A 20,956-nucleotide genomic window follows, 5' to 3' on the forward strand; every position below is an offset into this window, starting at 1 on the left:
AAATAAAAATGCTCCAAAGAATATCAAAAACTTCTCCATGACAAAAAAAAATAAGTTACATAAATAAACGATTTTTTTCCATAAATTGCATCATTAGCATTCGTAAAACCACAAAGGAGCAGTTTTTAATTTTCTATAGAGCTTTTTTTTTTATTGGTGCACTAAGTAGGCTGCCGAAAAAAATGACCTACATTTTGGCTATGAACCAATTGTTTGCACTCATCCACTCTCTGTATCGTATTTCAGTTGATTTCGTCATTCCGAAAAAGGGCGAATCGCTCCTGGAAGCGTACGACACATGGCGAGCACGTGCCGATACCAAAGTGGTTTGCGACTACGGTCTGCACGTGGCCATCACTTGGTGGTCCAAATCGGTTCGCGACGAGATGAAGATCCTGTGCCAAGAGCGTGGCGTAAACTCGTTCAAATGCTTCATGGCGTACAAGGGCCTGTTCCAGGTCACCGATAGTGAACTGTACGAGATATTCGAAACGTGCAAGGAACTGGGAGCGGTGGCCCAGGTACATGCCGAAAACGGAGACGTCATCGCCAAGAACGTTCAAAAGCTGCTGGCCGCCGGAGTTACCGGTCCGGAAGGTCACGAACTGTCGCGCACCGAGGAAGTGGAGGCCGAAGCGGTCAACAGGGCTTGCGTGATTGCGCACCAGGTGAGATTTTGTTTTAAACGGTACATTGAAAGCGAATCACATACTAAATGCCTATGGTGGAATGGGTAAACTCATACATTGCATGCTTAGATAACATTATTGCACCAATTTTTGCTATTAGGTAATTGTGGACTCGTAGACAGATGATTGCTCTCTGATTGCCGGCACACTTCTAGGTATTATGGTATTATCAAAATAACTCTGTAAATGCTGCAGATTAGATTAAGCTCGTTATTGTTTTGTAAACACACCTTACGCTGACGGAGCTGTTTGTAATCGTTTTGAAAGATGACGAGATTGTTCAGAGCGTTTTTCACATGATGATATGCATTTGTACTAGCACAAATCCTCATTTCTATAGATGGTCAACAAAAACTACCATTGCCAATGTAGCACCTATTTTGAACTCTTCGTGGAATTCTTATATCGTGTGGCATGGGGGACTGGAGGTAGTTTGCCCACGTTGAGGAAAACAGCGATTTTAGATGTGAAAAACATTATTTTATGCTGTTTCTTTATTTATGGTCGGATAAACAAACATGTTTTCTTTCAAATAGTAGAGACAGCTATCCATTTGAGCTTTTCTAGGGTTTATAAATTAATTTATAAAAAATGCTTGCTTAACTGCATATGTATTGTTTTACGGGGTAAAATGCCCCGCTTCAATCCGGCGTTAGCCGTTCTGTAAACGTACGCACACAATCATGCTTGTTTATATGTTGCATACATCCGGGCGTTTGTTCAGATGTTATTGTTCAATAATAGTATACATGTTGATGCGAAAAATATACATTTGTAAGGTTCCAATTTATGCGTAACTTCAACGTGGCATTACGTTTGGTAGAATTTGAATTCAAACGGCTGTTTTGGTGTTATGAAATAGGGGTGGGCGTTTTGCCCCCAGAGTTGATTAAAGTTTAGGTCCTTCGTAAAGCTTTTTTAGGACAAATTTAACATATTTTTTGCATGTAATACAAACTATGACAGTGCACAAGTTGGCTCTCGGTGATAGTTTCAAAAATTTGGTTATTTTTCGACCTGAAAAATGAGCTTGAAAATCACACAAAATTGCAACGAAAACAGCGAAAAACGTTTTTATACGTTTTTAATGATATTTTTGAGAAAAACACATAAAAATATATTAATAGAAGCATTTTTATCCATTTTCTATGATCTAGGATAGAAAAAAACATTCTAAAACACATCATTCGTCCAAATCGAGGGTCCCCTATGGGCATATTACCCCCAATTCCCCTATGCTACCCTCCTACGCCTGCTTGTCCCATGTTCTTTTTAATTTTATGAGCCATTTAAGATAAATGCAATCGAAACCAAACACTTATTGCGACATTTCGGAAGGGACACGGAAAACAAAATATACCCAAAATTCGAGTTTAAACCAAAGGGTGTGACAAAATCTCAAAAATCATAAAAAAATGTTTTTTGTACTTAAACCAATGAAAATCATTTAAAAATTGAGTAAACATGTGTTTCTGCCCTAAACTTAAGCGTTTGGTAATAAAATTGAGACAGGGCTTTAGGACCCTATTTTTCAAGGCAAATCCGACGATGTTCTTAGATGAAGCTAAATCTGAGTATGAGTGCACCTTCCAATGCTCGATTAGTGTTGCATCGGTATCTAGGATCTTACATGCTGAAGGATACACCTGGAAGGTTCTTGAACGAAGGGCCATTCAAGTGCGGGAGGACCAAATTTGATACTTTGCTAACGAGCTTGCATCGATCAACTGGGACCTCCATAACTTGTGTTTTCTCGACGAAGTATCTATAGATAACCGAGGGATGCTAAGGAACAGAGGATATGTCAAGGTAGGAGAGAAATTAATCTTCCGTCGAGAGTTCAACCGGAAAGCTCGGGTGTCGCTTTTATGCTTCCTTGGGCAAACTGGGATTCTCAATACGTAGGGTAACCAATATATTTTGGACCCCCTGGCCCATTTTCCTGCAAATTTACCAGTTTAAATCGGAAGACCAACTCAATTCGCATGACATTTAGAAAGAAAGGACTATTCCGCACTTGCATCAACCGTTTGTACATAGCAAATGTGTTTATTTCACCTGAAATAAATTTTATTTAATCGGTTCATCCAAGCAACCGTTACAACACGTTACACACAGAAGTTGGAGCCGTCAGAAATTTTTAAAATGTAAACAAAAACTTTTTTCAAATTTCCGAGCTAAAGGTGTAGAATTTCTTCGGTTTTCTATTGTCAATCGATTGATTAGACTATGGGCAAGTATATTTTACAATCAGTGTCGTGGACTTTGTCGCCAAACGATAAAAAATGCCGGAGGTCCAAAATATATGCTTTGAGGGTCCAAAATGTATTGGTGTGTCCAAAATAATGAAAAACAATGCTTCACAATTCAATTATTTTCGACGTTTTTTTAACCCTACATGACCGTATGGGCATTTTTATCTCGTAGAGGAAGTTTTTCTCTACATTTTGGTATGTTCTTTGACTTGGTTACGCTGTGCAATTAATTAATTGGTACAAAAAACTAAAATCACTTCCTTTGGGGGTCCAAAATACGACCGTTACCCTATATTTTACAATGAGTGTCGTGGATTTTGTCGCCAAACGATAAAAAATGCCGGGGGACTTGTGAAATCATCGACATAGGGAGAGATATCGAGATGTAGAACATCGAGATGTGGAGAGTCGACTGTATGACTGTTTTCGTAGATCGTAACGATTGGCTAGATCAAGCATGTGGTGAAGTTGTTATCATCATTCACAGGCGTATATACATTAACTTTTTTTCTTCATTTAAACCAAAGTTTTTTAAACTTATGGTGTTTAAACTGAAACAGTATATTTCCCGTCAAAGCTGACTATTTGCCTTTTTAATGCACTGGATAGCAAGATCATCTGCATCATTCTGACTTGCGAAAATTGACTCTTAATAAGTCTAAATTTCTTGTCATTGGATATTATAATGCCAAACATTGCTCGTGGAACAATTATCAAAGCGATGAGTGATGAGTGCTCTTCAGAATATCTCTCAATTCAACACCCGAATAGCCCTACCTGCGTGGCGTCCCAATAAATTCGTCTGATGAAGTTATTGAAAAAGCAGTTTAATGTAAGAATCACATACAGCAAACTATAACAAATATATATAATGATTCTATCTACCTTGATAGTCACTAATAAATAGAAAATCAAAATTATCTCCTAAGAGCATATTTTGATCTACAAACAAATTTTCAAGCCGTGTGCTGTAGAGATGGGCGACTCACTCACGAATCATTCAAAAGAGTCGACTCACAAAATTGAGTGAACGAATCACGGTTCTTTTCAAAAGAGTCACGTTTCACAAACACATCATTTTTTGATAGATGAGTCCAAAAATTAACCATGGATTATATTTTTGAATTGGACTTTTCATAGTATCTGTCTAGTTGACGTAAATTTTTAAAAAATGATCTCGTACATTTTCATATTGCCTTTCTCATACGAAATACATGATTTAGATATGATTTTTCAAATGAGTCACTGAATCGATCAAAAGAATCGATTCACTTTTGTGAGTGAGTCATCTACGATTCACTCCCAAAATCCGACCATTTCGCCCATCTCTAGTGTGCTGCATCAATATGGACTAGCTGTTATAAGGCTATGAAGAGGATTTAAAATAAAATTTTGTAGATGATCCTAAAGCTGCTTTCCTGGTATAGTACTAACGAATTACTTAAAATAGCCAATGTTGGAAATGTTGAATAAAATTATCAATAATTTGAGGCAAAATTCATTTCTCTCTTCTATTGCTACGATAAATGCTTTATGTAGTTATGTCAAGATTCGACTTCGAATTCTCAATTGATTTTTGCGTAACATAAGTTTACAATCTAATTCTGCATTTACATGAGTATATACAAACGAGCTTATTTCGTGCAATATATAAAATATCTATCAATCATGGAGCTAGAATATCGACAAAATAAGGCTGTTCCATAGTCCTTGACTTGGTTTCTTTACTCCATTTCTTGATTTACATATCACCGCATCAATTACGACCGTTTGACACGCCACACCAGAATGAAACTCGTTCAAGTTCATCGTCAGGTTCCACATTCCATAAAAGCCCTTTCCATTACCATAATACATTTTGCCAAAAATAAACATTTTCATCTCCCACATTCTACAGTTGCAACCCACGAAGATTTTCTTTAGTTTATTTTCTACCTCTATTCTTTATTTCGTATATTTTTCTGGTAACCTACTTCCGGCCCTATTTCCCCAACCCTTGTCCCCGAAGACCAAGTGTCCCCTGTACGTAGTGCATGTGATGAGCAAATCGGCCGGAATCGAGCTTGCACGTGCTCGCCAACGGTACAACGGTGTAGGTATCTTCGGGGAAACCTTGGCCGCTGCCCTTGGCACCGATGGCACGCACTACACCGATCAGTGCTGGCATCACGCCGCAGCCCATGTCCTCAGTCCTCCTCTCCGGCCGGATCCGACGACACCAGAATTTTTGATGAAATTGCTCGCCCAGTAAGTAACAACGGTTCGCACGTACTTTGGCCTCGTCCGGATATTGGAGGTCCTCGGTTCTATGTGTGGTGGATGGTACCTAACACTGTGTCTTGCATGTCGTCTATCCTCTGCACCAATTTCATCACTACTAATCATTTGATCATAACCTATACCAGCAAGCATATCAAATTTAACGTTTCGATTCACACTAAAATTGGTAAAATTTTCCATTCTCTTATCTCTAAAACATGCTTTTGCCGTTCGGATCTTAACCTAAATTGTTACAAAAACAATATACAAAAACTCATCAACCATTCATACAACGGTAGACCAAGACACCGCTCTACGTCACCAGGGTAACAAGTAAGCTGGCTGCCGAGCAGGTGTCCCAAGCGAGAAGGCGTGGCCTACTTGTGTACGGTGAAACGCTGGCCAGCTCCCTTGGCTGTTCACTAACCAATGTTAAACCTAACACGCTGGCCTACTACGTGACCAGTCCGCCCATTCGCCCGGATCCTGAAACTCCGCGACATCTGATGAAGTTCCTGGCGTTGTAAGTTACAACCGTACCCTCCCCCTAAATCAGTCTACACGCTTTCATTTCGTTTTATCGTTTGCTTTGGTTTATTGTTTCGTTATTGTCCTTTCGCTTTGCATGTTCCAAGTGATCACAATCTAATCGATCTCCTTTTCCAAAACTCAGGGACGATCTGCAAACGACCGGCAGCGATAACTGCACCTTCAATAAGAACCAGAAAGAACTCGGCCTTGGCGACTTTACTAAGATTCCTAACGGCGTCAACGGTGTCGAGGACCGGATGTCCGTCGTCTGGGAGAAAGGTGTCCAGACGGGACTGATCGACCCGCAACGGTTCGTTGCCATCACCAGTACAAATGCGGCCAAAATCTTCAATATCTACCCGCGCAAGGGCCGTATCGCTCCGGGCTCGGATGCGGATGTTCTTATCTGGGATCCGCAGGCGGTCCGTACCATTTCTGCCTCTACTCATCATCAGGCTTGCGACTTCAACATCTTCGAGGGCATGAAGTGCCACGGCGTACCGGAGTACGTGATCGTCCATGGCCGGGTTTGCGTCGAGAATGGATTGTTGCGGGTGGCCGAGGGACAAGGTTCGTTCCTGGAAACGCCAATCAATCCACCGTTCGTTTACGATGCACTGAACGGAATCACCAACCGGAACGGAGATGACAAGGAAGCTCGCAATGGGCTGCAAAACTTGGATTTGAACCAGAAGCACGACGTTCCGGACTCGTATGCTTTGCCGGATAAGTACGTTCCCGGACCTGCTCTGAGCATTATCTCTGGCGATTCGGCCGTCAGCACGCCGCACAGTGCACGAGGTCACCGACCTGATGGGACCAAGGATATGCAGCAATCGACGTTCTCGATCAGTGGTAAGTGAACCGAGTGTGCCAAATAAATGCATTTTTTTCTGTAGATAAATTATTCAATAATATCGGGTTGTAGCGATTTGACTGTAGTTTCTATATTTCTATATCACACAACACACGACTTCCATATCACGCAGTCTAGAGACAAAACGTAGAAAGACAAAAAGTTGATCAATATCACCTTCCATTCTTTCTTGTTTTTCTTGTTCCTTGAGCTGATGAACGGCATCTTGAACTTCCGTGGAGATAAAATAGGAGGACTCCTTAATCCACGGTGCTTAGCCTATCTTTTCCTCAATTGTCTTCAACAATCCGTATCCGTGTCCTCTATGGCAGTCAGGTGTTCATTGTAGTGCTGCTTTCACGTTTTGAAAGATGATGTTTCCTCACGTCCGTACATCAATATGCTCTTATCCTCAACCTTGCACATTCCAGTTCACGGGTCGAGCCTTTAGAAGATATGCTAAACCTTTTTATTATATCTTTATTAACGAGATCTTTAGCCCTGGGTTAGTTCATCTTGGGACCAACGGCTTTACTTCCCTTCCGAAGGAAGTCGGCACTATGATCTTTTTGAGTCATAAGTGACAATCTCGGGGATGGGATTCGATCCCAGATCCTCAGCGTGAGATGCGTGTGTTCTAACCACTACACCAGGTCCGTCCCCAAGCTAAACTTAACATAACTTCTGTGCTCCTTGTGAACAATGCAGCTGCTCCATTTATTAATAATTCGCTTCATTCTGGCTGATTGATCCCGAGTTCTGTACTTTCCATTCCATTTGTATAGCTGACCATTCTGTTGCGTTCCTTGCCGCAGCATTGTGATCTACGCTGATATGCTCAGTGATCTCATCGTGCCTTGTTGGGCACAGTTTTTTTTAACGGGGAAAACTACAAACATACCCTGAGATGATAATTCAGAGTATTATTTTTTACAAGGGGGAAATCTGCAAACAGACCCCATGAGAAGGTAACTCAGGGATTGTGAAGATGCCGCACCAACGACGACCCACTAAAACCAACCCATGCACTGTTCTTGAGCAATTCTCGTTGAATTGCTCAAGTGGTGTACAGAGTGCACCGGCATTACCCTTGGCCTCAGACCATCATCTCTCCGGAACCACCTAACGGTATTTCTTCGGGGAGTGGCCAGTGCATATAGCACAACATATGTTGCAGCACTAGCCTGGGCAAGCTGCTTCTCCTAGCCGACTTAAACAATGTTACAAGGGACCAGCCTCGGAAGGGCTAATCCTGTGCAGCCAACTCTTGTTCGGCGCGCCATATGCGCTGCAATTCTAACATAATGTGAGTGACAGCCGTAGTTACTGCATTCCAGCACTCGTCAACCGCACACATTCTCTTTATTACATTGTCCGGGGACGTGTCCCCTCCGCATGTAGTGAGCAATCGAACACGACACGCTCCGCTGTTTCCTCCACGCCAGCGCAATTGGGGCACGCAGCAGATTCTGTGTGCGCGAACCTATGCTGGTACTGCCTATAGCAACCATGTCCTGACAGAAACTGCATCAGGTGGAACTTCACTTCCCCATGGTTTCTTTTATACCAATCTGACACATTGGTTGCGTTGTCGAAACCGTTTGGTATGCACTTGCTACTCTCAAGCACATTATCCTATACGTACTTTCCAACCACTTTAGGTTTCTGCTCGTTCTAAGCGCTTTTGACCTGATTGGTCCACCATACCTTAGTATGAATATGATGCCAGGAGCTTGCGTTGGCTGGAAATTACAGCAGAACCTTCATTCGAAAGGCCCGCTATAGCTGAAGATGTCCTTTTACAGCTAGCGAAGCAGAGCTTGTCATCGATCATTACCCCAAGATGCTTAAGGGATTGCTTGGACTCTATGGTGCAACCATCTACCGATATAAGCGCCCATGGTGAACTTGCTGTTGTTGACCACCACCAGTCTTGTGACGAGCAGTCCTAGTTTCCTAGACCTCATCCATTCCTCAACTATGGAGATGGAGTGCGCAACTCTCAACTCTACTTCCTCCAGCGATTCGCCATAGACCACTAGGGTGATGTTGTCGGCAAAGCCAACAATCTGAACAGCCGTCGGAAGGCGCAACCACAGTACGTCATCGTACATCGCATTCCATAACATTGGGCCCAGGTTTGAATCTTGAGATACTCCCGAGGTACAGTAATACCTCCATGAGTCGATGTTCCATGACTCGATATCGACTCATGGAACCATACTAGAAACAAAATTTCATGGTTACTATGATGGTCCCTTGATACAGCTGTTCCATGACTCGATATTTCCATGAGTCGATGGTCCCTACAATATCGACTCATGGAGGTTTCACTATAATTCGAACGCTTTTCTGCCCCTCCTCTGTGTTATATAGTAGAATCCTACTATCAAAATAGCTTTCTAGAAGCTTACATAACTACACCGGTACCTTGAGGCGATGAAGTGCATGGGCTATCGCATCACAGCTTGCGCTATTGAACGCATTCTTCACATCCAGAGTGACAACGCACTACCGAATGCCGCTCCTTATATGTTCGATTGCCACCTCAGCTATCTGGATGACCGACTGGATAGCGTCCAGAGAAGATTTACCTTTCCTGAATCCAAAGGAAGTTCTTAAAATCTCAACAAAATTCATCGAGAAACAAAAAAGTTATGCACATTTTAGTGTATTTTTTGCATGTGAAAATATGCATAACTGCGAACTTTCTTTGCCAATTTACTATTTTTGAATATGTACACTCACGAGGAAACGTTTGGGTTCACCCCCCTTAATTACATACAAAAGTGTTTTGTCAATATCTCTGTGATTACACGTCTAACTGAAATTCTCTATTTGTTGGACGTTTTGAAATGATTTCTATCAAAATGAGTGCTCGCTTTTGAAATCATGGACGATTTTCTAACAATTTCTTCGAATTATTTCGATTGTTATTCCTAACCGTCTTTTATCTTATCTTCAAAAAGATTTTTTTTTTGATTAGGTTCTTTCAGACGGCAGGTTAAATTTCCTTCGATAGCCACAAATTATTGCAGAAAGTGCACTAATCATTTATTCGGCAAGTCTGTCAAATATTGGTCCTGGTTTCTGCTGAAATTGATTTTTTTTTTGTTTAGAGAGACTTTATCCAGAAGGGGCATTCGTCTCTATTGAAAACCAATTGATTTATTCAATTATTTCAGTTAGAACATTCACCACAAATTCGCTTTATATGTTTTTAAACGTCTCCAAAATTCCCACCAGAATTTGTACTACATTTTTCGTTGAAAATATCTACCCAAAAAGTTCATCGGGAATCCCTACCTTTCACTTAGATTTCTAAGTCTCACTATATTTGTCTTTAAAATAACAAATTTCTATTTCATGCTGTGTTAGAAAAGCTGACACAGCCCTTTATTTCATAATTAAAAGATCACAAAAATAGTGACATCAATGAATAAATATGACTTTAGTGAAAAAATATGACTTGTTGCAAATAGTGACTTTTTAGTGACCAGCTCGGACCAGCTCTGCCATTAGTAACAACTCTTTCTTTCACTAATTCATACATATTATCATTATCTCACATACAGAAAGCTTTGTTTTCCATCCCAAACTATAAAATCGTATTTCTTCACGGTTGTCCGACATCTCACGGTGTACAATTTCGCGATTTGTAAATATCATTTTGCGGTTTGTACTATTTCGCGATCTATAGCATTACTCGGTGTATGGCATTGGCATTATCACTGATAACATTTTCATATGTGATTTTACTTTCTTTTGAACGCAGGCTGTTCTTTCGAATTGCACTGTTAAGATGAAACATCCCAGTACAAACCGCGAAACGGTACACCGCGAAATAATTCTGTCCGCGAAATGACTTACCGCCAAATGGTACTACGCAATAAGGATTACCGCAAAATGTTATTCAATCTTTCTTCACTTCTCCGCATGTTGCTCCATTTGGCACATGTCACTTGAGCCTTTATTAAGTGCCTCAACATAGTCGTGAGAATATAAATCCTCTACATTCGGTATAACCATACGTAAGAACAGTCATCTACTGTAGTATGCTCAGTAGGGTGCCAATGAAAATCGATTTTTCGATTTTCAAAAAATGGTAGTGCTCAAAAGTTTTGTCTCCTCGAAAAAAGTCCCCATGCAAAATTTGAGCTCAATCGGACTTCATTAAGTGGACCCCCAAAGCGGTCAAAGTTTGGCTTTTTTGACCCATGAAAAATCTCCAAAGGGGGGGGGGGGGGTACATGAAATTTCCGAAATCGAATTTTTTTTTTGATGCCATGTCGAGATCTGGTGGTATTTGGATTTTTTTTTTTTTTTTTTTTTGAAAAAATCGACCTTTTGGGACTTAGTAAATTTTTGAGTTGGGGGCAAGGTTGGGGAAGTGAATTGAATTTGAAATGAACGATTTGAATTCAATTGCTGAGTAATTCAAGGCAATAGTATTGAAACATATCCTATATCATTGTTGGCCACTGAAAGCATATTATATGTGATATTTCATTAGGGTGGTTCATTTACTTTCCATGATGAGTGATGGTTAAAAAATAAAAAAATATAAAAAAATGAATTTTAATTGAATATTCAAAAGACAATAGTATTGGAACATCTCTCACATTATCGTAAGCCATTTTCTACATTTAATATGTGGTATTTTATTAGGGTGGTTCACTTATTTTCCATTAGGGTGGGCCTTTCTGTCGAAAAATCATAATTTGAATGGGATATAGTATTTTATCACCTCTTTCATCATCGTAGGGCATTTCCTTCATTAGATTCCTGATATTTTATTAGGGTGACTCACTTATTTTCCATTGGTGTTTGCCGAAAATTAGAAAAAAAAAATCAAGAAATTTTGAATTTGATCCTTTTAGTATTTTAACACCTCTTTTATAATCGTAGGCCATTGTCTTCATTTTTGTTTAGAGAGGCTTTAAATTCCTCTGAATTCATGCGCCTCTAGTTCCATTTGATATGCGACATCATCGTAGGACCCTGTTAACATATTTCATTAGGGAATTTCTCTCATTTTCCATTAGGGTGCATCATTTTTCGTATAGTTTGAAACCATGATTTCTCGAAAAAGTCTCGTCCACTTTCCTTAATTATGGTGTCATTGTAAAAATTTCAACCTTAATATCTACAGACCGAAAGATTATGGTGTGGACTACTACATAATATTTGCGTAATGTTCGACGAAAAATGTAAAGGTAACTTAGTTAACAACAAAAGAGTTTTCTAGAAAGCCTCTCATTGTAAGAAAGGTCCTTTTGAAAAGTTTTGCGTGATTTTCATTCGGAATGCAACACTTCACTAAGCTGAACTAGTTCGGAGTCCTCGTCTCATACAAAATCCGCTTGCTACTTCGTGATTTCAGATGCACTCATCTCAGAAATCAAGCATTGAGCCTCAGTGACCTTTCCAATTTAGTTTTGCAAATTCCAAAGGAAATTACAGAGAAAATTCTGAAGGAAATTCCAACGGAAATTCCAGAGGGAATTACGAAGGAAATTCTAGTGGAAATTCTGAAGGAAGTTCCAGTGTAAATTCCGAAAGAAATTCCAGAGAAAATTCCGAAGGAAATTCCAGACGAAATTTCGCAGGAAATTCTAGAGGAAATTCCGAAGGAAATTCCAGAGAAAATTCCGATGGAAATTCTAGAGAAAATTCTGAAGGAAATTCCAGAGAAAATTCGGAAGGGAATTCCAGAGAAAATCCCGGAAGAAATTCCAGAGGAAACTCCAAAGGAAAATCCAGAGATAATTTCGAAGAAAATTCTAGGAAGGAAATTCTAAAGGAAATTCCGAATGAAATTCCAGAGGAAATTCCAAAGGAAATTCCAGAGGAAATTCCGAAGGAAATACCGAAGGAAATTCCAGAGAAAATTCCGAAGGAAATACCGAAGGAAATTCCAGAGGAAACGAAAATTATAGAGGTACTTCCGAAGAAAATTCCGAAATAATTTCAAAGCTTCAAAAGAAATTCCAAATGAAATTCCGAATCAAATTTAGCATGAAGCTCCAAAAGGAATTCCGAAGGAAATTCCAGAAGAAATTCCGAAGCAAATTGCAAAGTAAATTTCGACGAAAATAACGTAGAAAATTCCAAACCAAATCCCGAAGGTAGCTCCAAAAGAAATTCCAAAGCAAATTCAAAAAGAAATTCCATAAAAATAAATCCGAATGGATTTTTGAAGGATGTTCCGAAGCAAATTTCAAAGAAAACTCGGACGAAAATTCCAAATGAAATTCCGAAGTCAGCTCTAAAAGAAGTTTCAAAGGAAATTCCATAAGAAAATTCAAAGGAACTTCCGAAGCGAATTCCAAAGGAAACGCCGAAGAAAATTTTGAAGAACTGAAGAAGGAAATTCCGAAAGTAATTCCAAAGAAATTCAAAATAACTTCCTAAAGCAACTTACTGGAAGAAATTCCAAAGGAAATTCTGAAGTAAATGAGATATGAAGTTCCGAAGAATACAAAGGAATTTTAAAGGATACTCCTAAGAAAATTCCGAAAAAACAATACGAAGGAAATTCCAAAGTAAATTCCGAGAAAATTCAACGGAAATTCTGATGAAAATTACGTAAAACAGTCCAGTTAAAATACTAAAAGGATCAAATTCAAAATTTCTTGATTTTTTTTTTCTAATTTTCGGCAAACACCAATGGAAAATAAGTGAGTCACCCTAATAAAATATCAGGAATCTAATGAAGGAAATGCCCTACGATGATGAAAGAGGTGATAAAATACTATATCCCATTCAAATTATGATTTTTCGACAGAAAGGCCCACCCTAATGGAAAATAAGTGAACCACCCTAATAAAATACCACATATTAAATGTAGAAAATGGCTTACGATAATGTGAGAGATGTTCCAATACTATTGTCTTTTGAATATTCAATTAAAATTCATTTTTTTATATTTTTTTATTTTTTAACCATCACTCATCATGGAAAGTAAATGAACCACCCTAATGAAATATCACATATAATATGCTTTCAGTGGCCAACAATGATATAGGATATGTTTCAATACTATTGCCTTGAATTACTCAGCAATTGAATTCAAATCGTTCATTTCCCCCCAACTCAAAAATTTACTAAGTCCCAAAAGGTCGATTTTTTCGAAAAAAAAAAATTCCAAATAACACCAGATCTCGGCGTTTCATGCATTTCTAAGACATCTGGCATCGAAAAAAAATATCGATTTCGGAAATTTCATGTAAACAGACCCCCCCCCCCCCTTTGGAGATTTTTCATGGGTCAAAAAAGCCAAACTTTGACCGCTTTGGGGGTCCACTTAATAAAGTCCGATTGAGCTCAAATTTTGCATGGGGACTTTTTTCGGACAAAACTTTTGAGCACTACCATTTTTTGAAATTCGATGGCAAAATTTTTCCCATACATCCCATTGGCACCGTAATGCTCAGCACATAATTGGTTACTACTATCAGTTGGACTGTTATGCGCAGAAATTTACCAAACACCTCGTATTTCTAGGCATACAGTCCTACTTTGAACTTCGTAGCAAAATTTACTTGATTCTAGTGAACACGCTATTCTTTATACTATGGCAATGATTTTATCCAAATTTAACACAAACCTGATCAATACGAGACATGAATATTTTTATCTTTACCAAAACGAATCCTTTCCCATAAACTGCGGGCGGGCTTATGCTTATAAAATGGTTAAAAAGTGTTCTAACAAAAAATGAATAAATAGATGAGATCTATGAATAATTTAAGGAGCACTGCTCATCAGCGACAACTAATCACATGTTAGTGAAACAAGAAACAAGTCAGTTTGTGTACTTGTTTAAAATTATGTGCACACTTTATCAACTAACACCTAATTTAGTGACGTTATTTTCGAGGCGTTTGTTTGAGTAATTCATAAAATGACTTATAAGATTTAGTACCAAAACTCTATATCAAAAGTCAAACTTACAAGTTTCAACTATAATCAATGTGGCGCCAAATCGTAATTAAGACTTTTGAAACCAATAAGTATTTTTGACTCAGTGTTGTTTATATATTATAATATGATAAATTAGATATGGCATAACGATTCAAACCAAATCACTCTTTTGTAAATGTTTGCTAGTTTGAAATCCTAATCAATCTAAATTGAACAATTATCTAACTTCAATTTTTATCTTTTTATTACAGAGGAAATGGACACCAGCGGAAATCGTGCGTGTATCCGCGTAAAGAATCCACCCGGCGGAAAATCTTCCGGCTTCTGGTAAACTAATAGATCAGTAACAAATAACGAAGACAATGGATTCTTCCCAAAATCGACAAATTATTTATTACCAATCAATCGTACCAACCTCGGTTTAGAGAGCTAAGATCACGAAACCAAATTAATGATAATACTGGAACAAACTCAGATAATTACTAAGTAACAGACCATAACCTTTCATATCTTGAGCAGCAGATATCGAATGTGTCTTCAAATAACGATGATTTGATGCAGCATGAAAGCTTCCAGCGCTGAAGTATAGTAAGATTTGAACATGTCGAAAACATGTTTAATCTCAAACCAAATTAAAAAAAAATACCGATTAACAAGTAGGTAAAACCATATGACAAATTACATACCGACTAATATCTCTACCGTACTACTATACTAAATAAACTCACTAAAACCCAAATGAATGTTTCGTCTAATTTTCACAACTCTGTATAATTTATAACTGCGTTGAACCAAAGCAGACAAGCTTGAATAATCTAATTTATTTATAACATCGTAATAACCGTTGTAAATCAACCGGAAACCATTGTTGTAACAAATAATCAAACAATTCCCAGCAGGCTGACAAATGTGCAATTCTTTTTCCATATTTCCCCAGTGAAATTTAGAGCTTATCACATTCACATGCACACATTCATACCATTAGCACATGAACCACAACTCAACATCACTCACACACTTGCGCACAACACCAATACATAGCTTGAATTGATTGGGCCTTTGGAAAACTTTAAATAAGAGAGTAAATTATTTCTATATTTAACGTACATAAAAATTTAAACAATCGAAAAGTGCTCCTTTCCTAAATACAAATTTGTTGCGATTAAGTTTCATCCCAATCATGGCTTAGTGAAAATTTACAAACGAATAAAATCCGCGCGACAAAAAATAAGAACAAGTAAACGTTATGGAACAATATTGATAGATTTATCTGCTATAATCGCGTAATTGCTTCGCTTGGACTTGATCGTAATTCTATAATGTTTGTGGCGTTTAGCTATCGGATTGCAATTTATTGTTTTAAGTTTTTATTACCATTAGACAAGCGGAAATCGATCGTCGCAACAACACACTACAAAGGAGTAACGCGAACGTGACGTAACATAAGTTAGCTTGTACTGTAGAGTGACTCTTGTAATCGTGGAAACGAAATAAAAATGTACCGTTATGGAAGTAGAAGGTATTAGGCTTCCTTCATTTGACAATGATGACCGGCATATTTAACAATGATGGGGCCTTCCATAGCCGAGGGGTTAGAGTCCGTGACCACATGCAAGGCCATGGTGACGGTGTCTGGGTTCGACCCCGGTCGGTCCAGGATTTTTTCGTAAAGGAAGTACGGCAGTCCTCCATCGAGCAGCATCGCTGAAAAAAAAAACAGAATGCGTATACCTCTTTGAGCAGTATTGTCTGTCTCAAGATAAATTTAATTATCGTGATTGTCTGCCCATACCTCCAAATATAAGCGCAGCGATAACTGATCATTCGGGACTACGAAGCTGCTGATGTTTTCTTCGGTTTTCTGTGAGAAAAACAAGGAGAGATATATTTTTTGCTTTTTTTTCACGCACACGGTGACAGTTCCTTACGAGGTTTTCCATAAGTGCGAGTGCTTTGTAAATCTCTTTTTGTTTCGTAGTCGCGAATACAGAACCTTCAACTTCGAAACACAGTATATGAACTAGACAACAAGCACATTCATCGTGTTCAGTGACTCCTGATATATATCACTAATACTCATATACAGTGCTGTCATTCAGAGAAAACCACGGGCTTTCAATTTAAACGGAAAAGTTTTTTCCATTCATTTTATCCTGCGGGTGTTAGTTCACTATAACGGCTGCGGTCGTACGACCGCCGCCGGACTCTAAAAAACATAAGATGATCAATTACACTCCACATTCAAAACTACAAAAATTGCTATGAAATTGAGATACGATCTTTACACCACATTACACTTCAGTTGGTCTAATTCCACTGAAACTGTTGCATTCTCATCAATTACTATCTGTAGCACTCCACTCTGACAAGGAACATAAATTTCCATTCTGACTTTATTTCGATCCCTTTCGATCTCCCCACTCAAAAATGTTTTTTGTAAGTTGTTATCCGCAGTTTTTTTTATCGCCGTGCAAATGCTCGCAGCTTAAAAATTGAGCTGCGATCGCATTCTAGACAAAAGAAATACAATATGCGCAAGCAGTCCTCTCAACTCGCTGTGCATTCCACTATTCATTCAAGGTGGCGCTTCTTAAAACTCGCTCTTACCCTAGTGTCCGCTATTAACGGTCCTCTCAACTCCCCATCAATTTATTTAAGCGGTCCTCTCAACTCACTCTGTACTTCATTATTAATCAAGTATGGCGGTCCTCAAAATGCGCACTCACCATATTTTTACAATATACATGGTTTTCATAGCATGCACTCCGATCTCAGCGGTCCTCACAACTCGCTACTAATCAATTTACAAGTGGTCCTCCAAACTTGCTATTATTCAAAGGTCCTCACAATACGCTTTTACCCTATTTACTGATTTCTGCGGTTTTCTCAACTCGCTACTAATCTTTTCAAAAGCGGTCTTCTCAACTCGCTCTACAATATAAGTGAAAGGTGGCGATCCTCACAACGCGCACTTACCCTATTTTCCTATATCATTTTGCTTTTTTTTTTTGCAAGCTGTAGTGGCTCCCTCAACTCGCTCCAACATTATTAAATATAGGCAAATACGCCTTTTCACATGACGTTTCAAATCAGCTGACCTGGAAGCTCTTTGAGTTCTTCTATACACTGAACGAAATCTCCCGCCATGAATTGAATGATTTTTGCCTCATCCGAGCCCCAAACCTATTTTCTGACAAAAATAGAATGATTTTCATTGTCGTCATAATCATCTGTTTTCAAATCACACCGAATGAAAATCATCCAGCCTCGAAATGATTTTTATTCTTCTAAAATAAAATCAAAATTGAATGATTGCCATACACCAATGTAAACAACTCCCATTATCTTCTGGTTCGTAATTCAAAACAATTCAAATTAAAAATAAATAATAGCTCATTATTGGTGGTTTTGCTCAAATCGCTATTTATTTTGATTACAAGGCCTTATAAATACATATAATAACACTTCTTAAATTATTGAGTTGCCTGTTGGATGCCTCTAACATACCTGGTTGGAACGAACATGAAGTGACTGCTTCTTTGGCACCCGCGATGACTCGTGCGATGAATAGTTCTTGATCCCTTTAAAAGTAATTAACAGACACCACAGTTATAGTTGCTTCTCGATAATTACAACATAGAATGAAAAATTACCTTCAAACACCACGAAGAAACTCTGAACCTCGTTGTCTCCATCATGTTTTTAATAAGATTGACAAGGATGATTTGAAATCTAGGATCATTAACTTTCCAGATGACATTTCGGACTGTAATTGAATGATTTTTGATTTGGGGCATCGAAGAAAAGAAAACCCGTCATAAATTACATGTTATTCATTTGTTTTCACGTTATTCAATTATTTGCTTAATGCCATACGGATGCGCACCAAAAATCATTAAAACATTGGATGATTTTTGTTCAGTAGTCGGTGGATGCATCATACCCTCTAATAATCATTCAAAATAGGGATTATGAAGATTTGCAGTCAAGTGAATTGCAAATCATTCAATTCATGGCGGGAGATTCCGTTCAGTGTATGAAAATGACAGACCCGTGTTAGCACCGGTCCCCCACCGATGTAAACAAATGCATAGACGGATCTGTGCAGCATTCAGAGATGCAAAGTTGGCTCTCAAAAAGGAAATCAAAAGTCGAAAACGGGCATGCTTTGATAGTCTATGCAAGAGTGCCAATGGACCGATGCACGAGTTCACTATCTGACGTTTGAGCGGTGCCGTGTTATTTACGTGACCATGGCAACGAGTGAATTCGGCACCGCTCAAACGTCAAATTAGTGAACTCGTGCATCGGTCCATTCTAGCCCATGGACTTATCCACGGTCTTCTTTTATCCTCGACTTTCTTTTTCTTTTCTGCTCTAAATGCGGGCAATGTTTACATAAAATGACATCTGGACCAACATCTGGACGACGAATGTTCACCGGATGAACATGAAGTGGATGAATACACAACGAAATCGTTCATTTTTTGTAAACACGGCCCGCAGTAAAAGGTGTTCTTCCCGATGGAAGAAGCAGCGTGACGTCATTGTAAATTAGTTCATGGGGTGACGCCTACAGAGTGGTAATGACTAAGAACAAAGGTGCCAAGAGAAGTCGCCCGAGTTGCTGCGATCGATAATCGATGTACTCTTCCCGCACCCTCCCATAAGCCCATGACCCCCAGCGCCGTATGCGGCAGATGAAGGAGAAGAAGTGGCGAGAGCGACGAACGAAGAGCTGACAGGAGTGTAGCATGCGTTTGTGAACCACTGTTAAACCAAAATCATAAATGATAATGAAAGTCTAAAGGCCATCCGCCTTGGACCGATCAACGTACCCAAAATGCATAGCAAAGTAATTACAACCATATGTGACGACAAAAACAAACCCATCGCTATTCCCCTTTCTTCCGTACCTCTCCGTGTGCGGTCCGTACCCAAGCGCATTCGAAACGAAAAGTACTGACCTAACAATTTACATGCTAGGGCAATCACTCCAGTCGTCTCCCTTTAGCATATGTAAGATATAGGATAGGAATAATTCTGTCAGCCTATATAAGCCAAAAGGAAATCAATAAACAATCAATCTTTGACTGGTAGCTCACTCTAGCAGTCCTTCGGTCTGAACAGAAGGTTCCTTTTCGGAGCCCTTCTCAATTCAGATACCGATCTGATGAAAAGACAGCCCTTCTCCAAATCAAAGAACCACGGCGCCCAACACAGGAGTCATGAAATCATTCGCGTCCAACAAGGCACCGGGACCCGATGGTATCCCGAATGTTGTCTTAAAAGCGGCAGTGAACGCGGTTCCGGACATGTTCAGAATCACGATGCAACGCTGCATTCGCTGATCAAGGAATCTTCCCGGATGTATGGAAGCGACAGAAATTGGTGCTACTAGCAAAGGCGGGAAAACCACCAGGTGACCCGTCGGCGTATAGACCTATCTGTCTACTAGATTCGATGGGCAAGTTATTGGAGAGGTTGATTCTCCACAGACTAGTACCGTATACGGAGAGCGCGGACGGCATGGTTCAGTTGAGTCAGTCGTCGGGTGTAGACGCATTTTTAAGCGCTCCGTAGTTATTTTAAATTATTTTTTTTCCTTCTTTGCTGTTTACAAACATCGCGCGCGACCGGTAAAAATGCAGTGCAGTGTTAAATCATGCAATATCAGTGACGATCGCTTCCTATGGAAGTGCGAGTTCTGCTTTAAAAATTACCACGCGGCATGCATTGGTGTGCAACGCCATCCAGGAGAGTTTTGTTTTATCATATATGGTACCTCTATGCGGCGATTGCCAGCATAATTTGAAAACTGGAATTGACACCCGCAAAGTGCTCCATCAACAGCAGCAGCTAATCGATTCAATTAGAGCACAAACTGACGCCAATCTTCGAGTAGCCGCCGATCTTAAAAAACTTAGTGCAATGGGGGATTTATTTGACCAAATTGAGCATCAACTGAAGGAATCGGTGTTGTGCATTAATAATAGCACATCGGCGAGCGTGTCAAATGCTGTATCGGTATTATCGCGTGTGGCCGAAAAGCATTCATCAGAATATAGGAATGATATGCCCAGCAACGATTTGATTGCACTAAAAAACCATTTGACTGGTCTATTAGATATTTCAATGAAATCTTCAAAACAACATATTGAAGATTTTGTAGAGGCTTTGACGGTAGATCTGACTGATGAATTAAAAAAGATCTGTACCGAGGTTCAGTCTTTGAGTAGCCTAACCATTGAGATGGCTGCTCATTGCAACGAACACAATGCTAGCATTGGCAGAGACCGATTTGCGGAAGATGAGTCACCTCCAAGCCTATTACAAGAGTTGGCTGAAACTGCTGATGTAAACTCTGGTTTGAGTTCCGGTACCGCAGGTTCACCGCCCAGTTTAAATTCTGAATCAAATAAATACAAAGAAGACAACTC

The 20,956-nt window shown here is 39.3% G+C and overlaps 1 protein-coding gene across 13 annotated transcripts in view; it reads left to right on the forward strand.

Moving 5' to 3' along the window:
• The window catches only part of LOC5569430 (dihydropyrimidinase), a 76,854-nt gene extending 60,820 nt beyond the window's left edge, over positions 1 to 16,034 (forward strand). For 9 of the 13 annotated variants that reach the window (XM_021854607.1, XM_021854609.1, XM_021854604.1 and 6 more), the window contains 4 exons: positions 247 to 668; positions 4,953 to 5,191; positions 5,877 to 6,589; positions 14,768 to 16,034. In XM_021854607.1, the coding sequence (XP_021710299.1) occupies positions 247 to 668; positions 4,953 to 5,191; positions 5,877 to 6,589; positions 14,768 to 14,847 (1,454 nt within the window). In that variant the 3' untranslated portion in view covers positions 14,848 to 16,034. Of the gene's footprint in view, positions 1 to 246; positions 669 to 4,952; positions 5,196 to 5,502; positions 5,727 to 5,876; positions 6,590 to 14,767 lie in introns of those variants that run through there. The other 4 variants (XM_021854613.1, XM_021854611.1, XM_001658474.2 and 1 more) reach the window with 2 other exon arrangements.
• Positions 16,035 to 20,956: the final 4,922 nt, after the last annotated feature.

This window comes from Aedes aegypti, chromosome 3 (assembly GCF_002204515.2).
Source record: "Aedes aegypti strain LVP_AGWG chromosome 3, AaegL5.0 Primary Assembly, whole genome shotgun sequence".
Classification (NCBI taxonomy): domain Eukaryota; kingdom Metazoa; phylum Arthropoda; class Insecta; order Diptera; family Culicidae; genus Aedes; species Aedes aegypti.